Below are 14,275 nucleotides of genomic sequence, written 5' to 3'. Positions count from 1 at the left end.
AGGCAAGCATATCTAGCAAATGTATAAACAATAACTATTTCTCAAGAAGCATGAACTTCTTAATTGGCTGGTTTGCAAGGGTAGAGGGTCTACCTGTACGTGTGGTGCCAACAGCAGCGGACGGTTTGACCGCCATGTCGTCCCATCTCAGACAAGCCCACAAGAGCCTAAGCATGAGGCTCACTCCAGCCAGAGACTTCACCGTCTGCAGCCGATATCTGGACGGAATACCCAAAGGAAGCATTAGTCATAAATAAATACAAGAAAACGTTTCCTGAACTTCCAGGATCGTGTGTGCATTTTGATGTAAAACTATGGGAGTGTTAAACTGTCCAATTCACCAGTGTCGTAATTAATTCACTCAGGGTTACAGAAAACACTGCAAGACAACCATAGAACTGAAGAAAGTAAAAACAGACTTGAGGTTGTTGGAAAGGCTGCAGTCCATTCACAACTGTTTCTGTGAAACCAACAGAATGACTGGCTTCCACTTTTAATAAAACATTTCATTCACTAATCTGTATGTGGGAACAATGTTAGCCCTCACTAAAGAGCACATCAAACAACAGTTCAAAGGGAAAGCTTGTACATATTTCATTTGGTCCTTTTAAATTTACATGACAGGATGTTTTCCATCAATGAATAATTTCCAAACGATGACATTCATCACGCTTGCATCATTTCATGTCCAAGAAGCTGTTTCGACAATGAATGCGGTACTTGGACATGGTTATTTAAAAATTTTTAAACATCTGCAAAAACACGATCGTCACAGGGCTACGAGTGTGTACGGGGTTTGGTAGATATTCCCCTTCCCATGTGTAACCACAGGCGGAAAAATATGCATGGGTTGCAGGGCTCGGTCATTACACAAAGTGAACATCATGACACCTCTCCAACCACCGAATGATTCACGTCTGCTTCGGAACTCTGAGGTCTGGTCAAAATAACCAGAGGTCCCTGTGTGACACCAGACTGGGAGCTACAGCATCGCCCTGGGCCAAAGCCACAAATGGCAGACAGGGAGGGAGAAGACATAATGAACAACAAACCAACGGAGGACATGGCACCGTGACAAAAACCGAGAGCAGATTTAAAGGTAAATGACAAAGGAAAAGAATATATGAAACTATGTTTGTTTGCTTTTGGATTATTGCAACGGTTGTTTTTAAGCTCCAGCTGTAAGTGTGTGTCTGAAAGCTGATTAACTGTATAAACTCAATGCAGAGGAAGAGAGCACATAGTGCACATTGGAGGCGGGAGAGGGGGTTGAATCCTGTGGTTTTGAAAGGCGTTTGATTGTCTTGAAGTCTGAGAAAAAGACCATCCTTCTCAGTTGATTTGTAACCTCAATAAACACTTTCCAAGCAACTTCATGGTCACAAGCGCTAGTCTTTATTCATCTTGAATACAACATAATGTTTGTTTTGAGAAGTGTGGTCACGTTTAGAGTAGAATAAATGATAAAGCAGGGCATGTTAGGTTGTCTTATGATTGACAAGTCACTATTAAGTGGGTGGGCTCGATTATGCATTTTGGAGACAGATCCACTGCCTGAGCATAATCTCCAGTTTCAGTAGAGCAAGATGGCGACGCGGAACTTGAGGCTTTAAAACTGTAATGAACAAGCCAACAGCCATCCTCTTCACCAGTCTACGTGTGAGATGGAGTACTGACATAAGAATGCACAGATGGACAATCCAAAAGCACAAACCCTCCTGACACAGCTGTTACTGATGAGGAAGAATTAAATACAAGCATTCAGATAGTAAGAGTAGTTTGTTTTCCAAAAATCCCAAATCCCCCCCAAATTATTTTCTTTATGCTTTTTCCTTTCCATGTGTGGTAAAAATATTTAATATTACATTTTTAATGGCAACATTGTGTGACAAAATTACATGTTGTTGTTGTTCTAATATACAATCATTGTAATTTATTTATTTATTTATTTTTTTTAAAGGATACATTTTGAGCTACTTGACTAATTTTGAATTTCCCCCAATGGGGAACTCCATATGTCATACTATAATGTTCCAAAGCCATCTGCTTTGTTTTCTATTTCAAAGGATACACTTTAGATGACTGGGTGTATTGCTCCAAAATATATCATAACTTTGAAAGAAATACAAAGGGGATGTTCTCTGATTATTATCTTCTTTGAAATATGTTACCCCCTGAGTGGTCAGTCATAAAACAACGGTACAAGTGAATTGCTTTTCGATTCAGAGTGCCGGCATGCATGTTTTTATATACAGTAAATACAAATAAAGTCTGACTGTCCTAAAAAATCTTAAAACCAATATGTAATGTTGAAAATGCAATAAAATTTACATTTGAGAGTTCTGTATGGACATTTCCCTGCACAATTTAAGCATTCAGTATCCTACGTCCATTGTGATGCGTTAGATCTACTGTGTTACAGCCAAGAGGTTCAGCTTTACTCTTATCAGATCTGAGGACTGTTTCCTATCCATTTAGATCGGCTTCGAGTGCTACAGGAAACACCAAAGCTACTCTTCGAATTGACAACAGTGAATAAAAAGTACACGATAAAGATAAAACAAGATAGTAAATTTACCTCCAACTGGTGCCAAATGTGGGCCTGGGAGAAGGATATGGCCAGATATCCAGTGCCGGCTTGGCATTGTAACTAAACACCAACACCTCACGGAATCCGCCTCGCCTTGCCAACACCTTTAGGTCGTCGTGTGGCAGTACAAAAATACTCCTCAGGTTGCTCTTGGTGACAAACTTGCAGTAAGAAGGAAGAGCTGTGTCAGAGCGCATTTTCTTGGTGCGGGAGAATTTGAGAAGGCGCACGCGGCCCTTTGTTGACAATGAGTCTTCCTGGCTCACAGCGATAGATGACTCCGATGTTCTACCACTGGTGTCAGCTGTTGACTTACTGACAGAAGCAGAGAGTGTTGTTTTCTGTTCTTGAGTCACTACTTCACTCTGGCTGTCTTCTGACTGACCATCGAGTCCAGAGGAACTGATTTTGGTCACTGTTGTTTTGGTCATGGTAGAGAGAGTAGAAACCGCACTGCTCTCTGCTGACACCACAGGCACTGTCAATGCTCCAGATGTTTTTGGAGGCACTTTGGCTATCCTCATCTCAGTGGAGACTACTGTTGTGGTGGAGGTTGTAGTTACCTGGGTGACGATGGTCTTGAATGGTTCCGTTGACCCACTGTTACTATTCTCCTCTGCAAAGTCGTCACTCAGACTGGACTCCTCTGCCGAAGGAATAGGAGACGGGGCCATTCTTATGATCTTGACCCCGAGATTGTGTTTTGTTTCCACAGAATGAAAAGCTGAGGTGCTGTTGTGTTGCAGAACGCCCCGAGTATTATCTCCAAGTGTGTCCATGTTGTTTCCAAGCTTTGTCATCTTCAGTGGAGGTTTGTAATCCTGGTCCGACATCATTACCTTACCCTCTACCTCTACTTTAGAGCCTACACTTGACTCATTTCCTTTAATCTCTACACCGACATTTACAGGTGCCAAATCTCCGTTCACTAAAGGCTTTTGCGGTGTGCCGTCTTTCAATGAGACAATCGGCTTTTGTTCTTCAGTTTTACCAATGCTGTTAAACTTTGGCTGGGGCCTGTTGGTGCACCCACCATAATTCAAGCTCATTACAGAGTTACTCAACATGCTATCACTTCCCAAGCGATCATTACCATTTACCTGTGGCAAAGGAGAAACTGGTTTGGAAGGGCAATCACCTTCGGTGACATGATGTCCAATGCCTTGCAAATTTTCTTGGTTCTCCTCTGGCCCCAAGCCATTTTCCTCCGTGCCCGATTGCACCGAGCTTCGAGTTTCTGGGTTTTGCTCAACAGGTTTAAAAGGAGATGTGTTTCGACTGTTTTCTTGGTCAAGAATACTTGAAAGTGTCCTTACAGAGTCCGACCCTGCATTTTGAATATGTTCGGCCTTAGTCGCATCTGATGCACCGATAGCTGTTTGTTGCTCTAAAGAGCTACGGATCTCCCCAACTGCCGTCTCTTGCATATCAGGCAGTTTGGCACCTTCTTGCCGTGAACTGTCTGAACTAGTTTCCTTTGGCCCCATAGTCCTTTCCACCAAGGCTTCCTGCAATTCTTGGGGCATGGAAGTGATTTGACGTTGTGGTGAATCAGAATCTTTACCTGTACCTATATTGCAATTGTCTTTGGGTGTGGAGTCTGAAACAGGACAATGGGAAATCTTAGAGAGTTCAGTGTGTGTTTCTCCTTCTTGTACTCCAGCTTGTCCTGATCCTGGAGTTTGTATTGTGGAAGATTTCTCCTCCACTTTCACAGCTTCGCCCAGTTTGAGCTGCGTCTGTGCCAGAGTGTGGGGCTTGAGTGGGGACCGTGGCCGGACTGGGGTGCTCAGAGCAGGGCTTGAACATAACGAAACCGCTGTAGGTCCCAGAGGTTTGGATGCAGACACCTGCTGGCGTTGCCTCTCCTCGATAACGTGCTGCTTCACTCTGCGCTCCAGCAGGCTGTCCAGCTTAGAGGTCTTCACCTTCTTCTTGTAGGCAATGCGGGTGAGGAAACCCTTGCTGACATTGACAACATCGTAGTTGAAGGGCTGCTGAGCACCATCTGTAGCTTCCTCTTTCAGGGAAGATTTAACTTCAAGCATATCGGACCCTGGAGACAAAAAGGAATTTGGACTTTAATTCATTTTAACATGAAATTAAGACAGTTAATCATGCAGCATCTTTTAAAAAATTTGAAAAAGTTTATTAAAGGGATAGTTCGCCTCTTTTGACATGAAGCTGTATGACATCCCATATTAGCAACATCATTTATGAACATTGACTTACCCCCTGCTGCGTCCTGTGAGCGGAGTCCCAGCTGAGTTTTGGAGTTGACGAAGGTAGTCCGGCTAGTTGGCTGGGGACACAAAAATAAAGCGTCTTGCTTCTCAAAACAATATGCGTTCAAAAGAGTGATACATTTGCGTCACAAAATCGTTGTCCAGGAAAAAGTCAGACCTCACATCGCTTGGCGCTATTTTTGCCTCCCTTGATATCAATGCGTCCAATGTAAACTGTGCAGACCGAAGAGCAGACCGAGCAGTCCCCTGCTTCCGAGCAGCAAACACCGTAACATGTGCGGCTATCGCTAGGTGGCTGGACGCATTGATATCAAGGGAGGCAAAAATAGCGCCAAGCGATGTGAGGTCTGACTTTTTCCTGGACAACGATTTTGTGACGCAAATGTATCACTCTTTTGAACGCATATTGTTTTGAGAAGCAAGACGCTTTATTTTTGTGTCCCCAGCCAACTAGCCGGACTACCTTCGTCAACTCCAAAACTCAGCTGGGACTCCGCTCACAGGAAGCAGCAGGGGGTAAGTCAATGTTCATAAATGATGTTGCTAATATGGGATGTCATACAGCTTCATGTCAAAAGAGGCGAACTATCCCTTTAAGTACTACTAATAATAAAGTTGTTGTCTGAGCACTAACTAAATGCCTAAAAAGGAATCTCTGTTCAATAAAAATCACAATTTACAAGTTTAATTCCTATGAAAATAACTGCCCTATATCTTAAACTGGTTTGAATGTAACTCTACACTTTTGCTTAATTTAGGACACCACACATTGTTTAAGCATATCAACGTAATGTTATACTTTGCTCTTTTTCTGACGGAGAGTTTACGGGATCCACTTCCATCTTCTCAGGTGATTTATCTCCTGACAGTTGCTCCTTTGTCGTCTCTTTTTCATCGAGCCCTTCTTTCCCTTTTTCTGCCATCTTCTCATTAGACTCCACGTCCTCAGCTTGCGGCTTTGACTCCTCGTCTTTTGTTTCACTGCTTAAAGCAGCATCGCCCTGAGCTTCTGGTGCGGCAACGCTGAGGCGTCTGCTCAAATCCAGCAGGGTACATTTCTTGCCAAGTTTAGCATCTTTGGAAAAACAGATGTAAAAGACACTTTATCTCACAGATTAGCTTATTTAAAAAAAGTACTCCTAATTATTGTAATATTGCTTGCGTGATTGAGTAGCACCATCAATCAGTTACTGAACTACAAAACCTTTGAAATTAACTAGCAGCAGACAAACCATAAGTAAGAAAAGTCCTTTAATTGGCTTTTTGATTAATAGAGTTGTGGAACCTTCTTTATAGTTCTGGTATATACAAACCATGTTTTCACAACCTTTGAGAAACATAATAAATAACTTCAAAGGCATGAATAAAAGAGACTCTTTAACTGTCCACCTATCAACACAAACAATGACACCATTATGACAACTGAGTCAGAGATAATTTGAATCATGGATTCAAATCAACTAGAATTTGAATTACTAAAAAACACTTGGAAGGGTAAAAGTCTCTTGCACCATACCTTCCAGTTCTTTGCGGTAGTTGGCATTGGTGTTGCCCGGAAGCCTGGGGACAAACCGTGGCACATAAGTCTTACTGATCCAGCTCCAGCCCCCATAGCCCGTAACGCGATACTCCTCTCCTTTCTGCTTCCACACCTTCACACAGGGAATAAAGAAGAAATGAGGAATTGAAAAGGAGAAAATGTCGATTGCAATATACTGAAAACCTTGGTGGATAACAGAAGGAGTGACCAAATAAGGGGCCTAAACATTTAGAGGTCGTTCACATACTGATCACTAATTGCTAAGGGATATGACTCACAGCAGTGCTTTGCTTGCTGTATCAAAGGGCCCTTGATGGCCATTCATGCCCAACATACACAGCACTATTTTCCACTGAAATGACTCATTCTTTAGTCATTTAAGTTTCACTGAGGACAATAATACACTGATTTATTTTTACCATCATCCTATCTTCAGTTTGTTTTACATCATATTGGTTCAGACAATATATGGGGATAGTTGACTAGTTGGATTACACAATCAATGCTTATTCACTGATGTAAGTATAAAAGGCTGCCGGGGAATATTTAATATAGCTCTAATTTCCCGGACATCAGCACTGACAGTAAATGAGCATCCAAATTCAGTGACCATGTGAAAACTGAACGGCTTTTTCTGGTCTTACTGGACAGTAATCAATACTAATGTATAGTAATTGGAACCATTATAATGTGCTTAGTGTATGCATAAGTTTCAGTCTGAAAGAATAAAATCTAACCTCTGACTAATCTGAATTACGTCAGGTTTTAAACACTTAATTGAAAAGCTGTTATTTGATCTACCTGGTGCTTAATTGGAAAGGTGTACTTGACCCAGGTTGCCTGCTGCATTATCTCCTCATCCTCCAGCTTCTTTTCCCTCTTCTTCACCTTCTCTTTCTCCTCACGCTCCATGGACGTCATGCGGTTTAACCTGAAAAGATTTTTTAAGTTGTCATTAAAGTGAAGCCTGCAGTTCTTTAATCATAAATGACAGAATGTTATTTCTGGACAATCGCCAAAACACACAGGGAGGGAAATTTTGTTTCAATAGTGTGCTGCACAGACAACACTGTTGCTTACAAAAACCTTATAATGTCACATATTTTTGTTTCTTCGGCTAGTTGGAAATACCTCCTATATCAATCACCAATTTTGAACTTTGATGTTGCAGTAAGATTTAAGACTTGATTTAAGAAGAGAAACTTCTTTGCTTTTGGAACAGCTCCATGAAACATGAACATACAGACTTGTCAAACAAGTCTCTGAAAAGTAGGTTTCTCCCTCACTTGCTTTGATGCTTATAGTTTAGACACACACACACAAACACACACACACACACACACACACACACACACACACACACACACACACACACACACACACACACACACACACACACACACACACACACACACACACACACAAACACACACACACACACACACACACACACAGAGCTTGTGCAATCTCGGACAATCGCCTCTTTTAAAGGGGCCTTCTGAAGCTGAAGCAGTAGTAAAGGCAGAGTTGGGTGGTGCTGGTCGTGGGACTGCAATCCAAATATTATGCCTCACAGCTAGGGTGGGCCTTTTGATCCGATCTGGTTATGATCGTCTCTGCCCACTAAACTGGGCGCATATCCCCTGTGTACATGCACTGAATGACTTTTTGAAGTATTTTTTAAATGTTTTACAATTAACATAGCTGAATAATACCACGGTATGAAAGTACAGATTTATACACACACAGAATGAATACAGTACATACTCAACCATTATGTACAGTATCTACCTGGTATGGCCAAGTGAGTCTTTCCAGATAGGCAGCATAGCCACAGGTTTGATGGCACATTCCAGGATGGCCAGAGCCAGTGCAAACTCTCTGGCCTTACTGCACATCTGAACTGCTTTGATCCAATTGGTCCTACGAAGCAAACAAACACACGCACATTGAACAGGTTTAAACTTTTTCGTCTCGCTGCTTTCTCATTTAGACTTCTTTACTTGGTTGTTGATTCTCAGTTTGGTCATGGTTCAATTTTGACAGAAATGCCACAGCACTGACTTTGCTTTTATTGGTTCAAAAAAAGTCTCTAAAAATAAGTGAATTATGTTCATTTTAACTGCTAGCAACAAAACTGAAATGAATACGCACGTAAAATTTTGTGTGATTAAAGTAAAAGTAATCGACACTGAACAAAGCTGTAAAATGCCATTTTGATATCCCAGCTCTTCACTCTGCCCTATACCTGTGTGAGGACCAGTTAGGGTGCATGAATGGAGCTGGCACATTGTTCTCAAGCTGGATGATGGTGAATCTCAACGTAGAGATGGTCAGGACCTTAGAGCCATGAATAGACCCATTCCATTTGAACTCTCCTGCTGGTGTCATACAGAACTTATGGGAGAGATGTCGCCTTTTGTCATGGTCCTAAAGAAAAACATATGTGGATTTCAGTCAGGAATTAAGCTTAAGCATCTGAAAGTCAACAACTGACAATGAAATGTCTCAAGCTGCTACAGAAATTAACTTGAAGCCTATCCTCAGTCAGACACTCAGTGAATAAAAAACTCCAAACTGACATACTTGTATCATAATGGGAAAAACTGTTCAAATTTACAAGTTAAATTCCTGAAAAGCCACCCTGTGCAGTGTATTTCATGACAGATGAAACAGTGACAATTACTGAAAACAACTGAACATGCTACTTGCCTCTCTGTGCTGGTGCTTGTTGAGGGCCAAAGCATTCGAGCTGTACTGGTTATGATAGACGCGGTACTTGCCCTCCTGACCAAGCTTGAAGTATTGGCTGAGGGTCCCCTTCATCACCACCTCCTTGCTGCGTGTGCTGACACGGGTGATGTCCCCCTGTGCATTTACTACCAGTACCTATAGAAGCGATCACAAATTAAAGCCAAACTACTGTAAGTACGAGTTCTAAATGAGTTTTCTTCATTAAGAACATTTATATTGTAACTATCAAACGAGGTGCAATTACTACTTCATGGTCATGTATCTAAATGCGGTTCACTTTTTGTAAAAAGCTTATCAGACATCATCTAGAATATGTTAAGCACCGTGCACACATTTTATATGCATATCTGTGGAACAAAATCCTTCTCATCCACGTTCCTCACCTCTTTGCCTTCCTTAAAGCCCCTGTTGGCTTCATGAACAGCAGCTGCGACCTGCTGATTTTTCAGCTGACTCAGTTTGCTGTCTGGGTTCCTCAGTCGGGTCACCATGCGCGTCGCTGAGGATTTCTTACTGCCGAGACCTGTCATGTCACCGTTTGTTGAGTCTTTACTGTCTCCTGCAAATGCAAAGCAAACAATCAGTCAAAGATATTAACCAACGAGGCCATGGTTGAAAACCTACTCAAGCTAAAGTTCTATGATATGCAGAATTTATTAAAAGAGAAAACACAATTAGCATGTTTCGCACCTCTTTTATAACATGATAGCTGTAATGTAAAATGTACAGCTATTCAGGCCTTTTTAAAGCCTACTTACAATTTACTACTCTAACCCAGAGAATATGCTGTATGTTGTATATTGCTTTATGATAGAATTATAATGTTGTAACTAAAGCACCTGTGTCATCAAAGCTTGCAAGGGATGATTGGGAAGACCTGTCAGCCAAGTCTGGGGGTTCAGGACCACTGGGAGGGACACCAGTTCCTATGCTGCAGTTACTGTTCTCCTCGCAGGGCTGGCAAGGCTGGCTTAGGCTCGAGACACCATCTCCACAGGCAGGGGTAGAATCTGAGGACGGGTTTTCTGCCGAACATTTAGAAAATCATTAATAGTACCGATCGTCAGATAAACAAGGCTCACGTGTTTTCCTCTCTGCTGTTCTTGGTTTCAGAAATGATCATTTCAGATACCTTTCATGAATCGCTTTAGTCACCAAGATATCTTAGTCCAGACTGAAATTATAAAAAAAATATGAAAAAAACAAACTAAAAAAAACTAAGCCAATACTATTAACGCCTACAATAGTGTGCAAGTAAACATCCAGTGTTAGTGACATGCTGAACTTCCCAGTAATAGAAAAAAAAAAGAAAAAGGTTGTGGCTCCCTCTGCTGATAAGTCGTGTGTAATGCATGCACCAAAAACACAGGAAAGGATGGACAACTTGACATCAATGAGTGGCCAATCAAATTAAGACAAAGCTCCAAAAAGGTTTGTGCACACCTGACCTCACTGAACACAATAATGAATGGTGAAGCTCTGTCAGTTCAAAAGATTAATATGTGTATATCATCACCACGCAAGTTATTCAACAGAAGCAATAACATAAAATCCAATAAAAGGCCTCGATTACAAGCAAGCAACAGAAGAAATGCTTTTTTTCAACGGGAATACTGTCCCCAATCGTTTGGGGCTCCATTTTAGTCATGCAGATTGTAGAAACAATACCATTGGACTGCAAATCAATTAAATACAATCAGCTTTTCTCCAAAGAAAAAGAAAGTGACAAAGGTTTAATTGCAGAATGGCTGGAAGGGATCCACAGCTGAAGCCAAAGTTCAAGAAATAACAAAAGGACAACTGAACACATAAGCCTTGGATGGAATGAAAGCCACATGCAAAGCAGCAGGCGGAGACACGATCAAGATCAGCACTAAAGCACTGAGGGAATATGGGGAAATAAACCCAAGCGATGAACAACTCAGGCCGGTGAAGTTGCAGACCATGGCAGCGAAGCAGATGCCCAAGAAAAGCTTAACAAGGGCAGTTCTACTCTTAAATGGTTGTATATACCTTCAGTGTTGTTAGACACCTCCACATGAGAGCGTCCTTCTGTCCGAGCCTCTACTGAGAGAGCCAGGAGCTTTGGAGCTCCAGTGGCCGGACTAGAGCTCATAGTGGAGCTTTGTGTTGGAGAAGACGTTTCTGGAGGTATGGATCCGTCTGTGATGCTACTGCCACTACCACCCTCTTGGTCAGTGGGTGGAGCTTCACCGACTACAGATCAACAGCAGTAATATTGAGAATGTGGTTGGTAATGCAAAAGGTGAGTTGGAGAAGAGGGGAATAGATTGTTGGGGCTGGCAGATGTGGTCAAAAACGTGAAATCACAACTACAAAAAAAATGTTCTTACGCTCAACATGAAATAAATCACTAATTACTCTATATGAGCCCCTTTTTTGGACATGGTGGACCACATTTGGCAAGACATGGACAGTAAATCAGCATATGAGCTTTGTGAGTGCCAACCTTGAGCACAGTACTTTAAAGTGTTTAAAGTCAAGAATCAATCATGTGAAAAATAGATTTTTTTCATCAATAAAAAAAAAAAAAAATCATCTTTTTTCTTGGTTGAAAGGAAGAATAAGGTAAAGGTACCAAAAATCAGAGAAAATGTAATATTGAATTGCTTTTTCAGTCATTATTTTGTCATATTCTTATGATTTTGTCAAAAACAAACATAATTACCTCCGGCTTTGAATCCATCTCTTTTATCGTGTGCAACATCTTCTTTTGTCTCCCGCTCTTCCATTATCAGATCTTTCTTCTTGCCGCCCTGCTGCCCCTCGCCTGTCAGCTTGGCCTCTTCATCTTCCTTCTCCGGATCCATCTCTTTCCTCTCCCTCTCCCTCTCCAGTCGTGCTTTCTGGGCCTCTTCAGCAGCCCGTTTCTTCACCTCTTCCAGCTCCTCCTCTTTTTTAGCCCGCAATTTCTCCAGTATCTCCTCTGGATGATGAAAGAAAAGGCAGATGTGAGCAAATGAAATAAAACAGCGGCAAGAACAAAACTGACTTCATAACAGATTTCATAATAAGAAATACCACCAGGAAAAGTAATTAGTCAAACAACTCAAAACCTCATATACTGTTGTAGCTAAACAACAGTATCATATCAGAATTCAGTCTAAGTCTTATCAAAGATAATTAAAATACTACGAACTTTTAAAAGAAGAAGTAAAACTTAGGTGTTTTGGAGCAAAACTGTTGTGTTTTTAATGATAGTATTTAAATTGCATTACACCGGACACCATCTTTAAACTTCAGTAATAGTAGCTGTTTGGATATGATTTGCACGAGGTAATTTGCATGTATATTGTCAACATTTAGTCATGTTGACCGGAAGCAATCAATAACACTAAACTGCTCTAAAACACTAAAGCAAAGTTATAAACTAGTTTGCGATAGCACAGACTAACATGACAGGGGTATCCCGTCAGAGGAGGACTTGAACAAATCAGGAGCGGGTAAATTCAGCAAAAGCTTTTTACCTCGCCAGAACACAGAAAGTCTTGTACAAACGGATGGAAAATTCAAGTTTTACATGAAAAAAAGCTAAACGGATAGAGGAGACAAATGTACAAAAAGCACACGTTTGCCTATTACTGCTGACTAAGACGTGTGTCTTAAGACGTGACTAAGACGTGTCTATATGTGTGTGTGTGTGTCTTAAAGGTACAAAAAGCTTTGAAGACATCATCTGTTTGTAGGCGAATGTGTCTGTTGTGTTGGACATCAAAATTAGTGTCAGTTGTGTGTCAGGGAATCTTGCACGTCTTGAATCAACAGCTAGTTTATTTATTTTACCTGTTTAAATGCACAGTTGGACCACTGTTGCTTCCCCAGTATACAAGCACGTGGCATAATCCAGTCAGATGAACACGTTAGTAAGTATTTTAATAGTTATGTATGATGACATCAAAGTGTATAACATCCCATTAAGATGTCAGCAAGTGTGAGGAAATAAAGAAACTAAAACTAACTGAAAAAGAGTTAAAAAGCCTCTATATTATTTGAGAATCTCTTTAGAGTTTCAAGGTGTTAATGCAGATCCAGGAAATGTTTTGTAAACAGCGAAGAAGAAAATTTTATTAAATTAAAAAATAGTCTTAAAAAGAACAATTGGAGAGTGCACTTTCAGGTCATCAAATAATTTCTTTCTAATTAGCTCATTTTATTTCTGTCACTGTAGTGAGGGTGTTGCATGTATTTATCTTTGTGAGTAATGAGCGGAGCCAAATGGAAAAACAGCACCAGGTTTTAAAATAAAATCACCCACCAGTTACAACACTGTATTATCAGCCCCACTTATCGTCTAGACTTCTTTTAAAAGTGCAATTGTTACAAACTTACACTTCGAAGAAAATATAATTCTATAAAAAGGATGTGCTGATGATACGTGTTCAGATGTGCACCATTTTTACAGACCACAAGATTCTGGTAATTCTACAGCCAGAAAGGAAAGGATGAAGGGCTGAGAGGAACAGCAAGTGTTGGACACGGGCCAGACTGGGACCAGAGTAAGGTTACATAATGGCGGAGTTGATTCCTATGGCCTGACCACGTATGACTGGGTGGCATTCATGCTTACTGCCAAGAAGAAGGCAAAGGTATGAGCAGGGAGAGAGCAACATAAACAAAAAAAATAAATAAATAACTTTGAGATTAAAGAAATCCCCATCTTAGCTTTTATTAAACCTAAAAGTTACTGAGGGCATCTCAGATTTCCAGGGCCAACGCAATGAAAAAAAGAAGAAAGAATGAGAAGCTCTTCACCATTCGCAGCAGTGAGGAAACACTTGTTGCTGCCACGGGCCTTGTTGGTTAGGTCCTCTGTGATGTCCATATGGGAGTGCACCTCGTCCCTTATCTCCTCGAGGGCAGCAAACAAGTCGGCCTCCCAGTACTCCTTATCCAAGCGTTCTATCAGCTCACCAAGCTGGACCTGGAAAGGATGGTTTATGGAGAACTGAATAAACTCTTAAATAAACACAATGCCAATTATACATTGTGCTCAATGTTACTAACTGACAAAAAAGGGGAATTTTAGGACACATTTAGAACAGGTTTGTGACACATCTCTGATATGCTTAGAAATAAAATTTCTTTTAAAACGTCAAAATTTCAGCAAGGATAAAAGATTCGGCC

At 41.0% G+C, this 14,275-nt stretch overlaps 1 protein-coding gene across 5 annotated transcripts in view; it reads right to left on the bottom strand.

Annotated features, from left to right (window-relative positions):
* The window catches only part of LOC142378912 (nucleosome-remodeling factor subunit BPTF-like), a 45,098-nt gene that overhangs the window by 23,811 nt on the left and 7,012 nt on the right, over window positions 1-14,275 (bottom strand). For 4 of the 5 annotated variants that reach the window (XM_075463891.1, XM_075463892.1, XM_075463893.1 and 1 more), the window contains exons 4-16: window positions 13,904-14,072; window positions 11,820-12,077; window positions 11,144-11,347; window positions 9,970-10,155; window positions 9,514-9,689; window positions 9,089-9,265; window positions 8,625-8,806; window positions 8,168-8,299; window positions 7,178-7,307; window positions 6,353-6,488; window positions 5,636-5,911; window positions 2,579-4,646; window positions 94-218 (exon numbers count right to left, since the gene is read on the bottom strand). In XM_075463891.1, coding sequence (XP_075320006.1) covers window positions 94-218; window positions 2,579-4,646; window positions 5,636-5,911; window positions 6,353-6,488; window positions 7,178-7,307; window positions 8,168-8,299; window positions 8,625-8,806; window positions 9,089-9,265; window positions 9,514-9,689; window positions 9,970-10,155; window positions 11,144-11,347; window positions 11,820-12,077; window positions 13,904-14,072 — 4,219 coding nt within the window. The remainder of the gene's footprint in view (window positions 1-93; window positions 219-2,578; window positions 4,647-5,635; window positions 5,912-6,352; window positions 6,489-7,177; window positions 7,308-8,167; window positions 8,300-8,624; window positions 8,807-9,088; window positions 9,266-9,513; window positions 9,690-9,969; window positions 10,156-11,143; window positions 11,348-11,819; window positions 12,078-13,903; window positions 14,073-14,275) is intronic. The other variant, XM_075463895.1, reaches the window with a different exon arrangement.

The sequence above is a fragment of the Odontesthes bonariensis genome, chromosome 4, assembly GCF_027942865.1.
Source record: "Odontesthes bonariensis isolate fOdoBon6 chromosome 4, fOdoBon6.hap1, whole genome shotgun sequence".
In the NCBI taxonomy this organism is placed as follows: Eukaryota; Metazoa; Chordata; class Actinopteri; order Atheriniformes; family Atherinopsidae; genus Odontesthes; species Odontesthes bonariensis.
The sequence above is the reverse complement of the archived record's forward strand: the minus strand, read 5'-3'. Positions and strand labels throughout refer to the sequence as shown.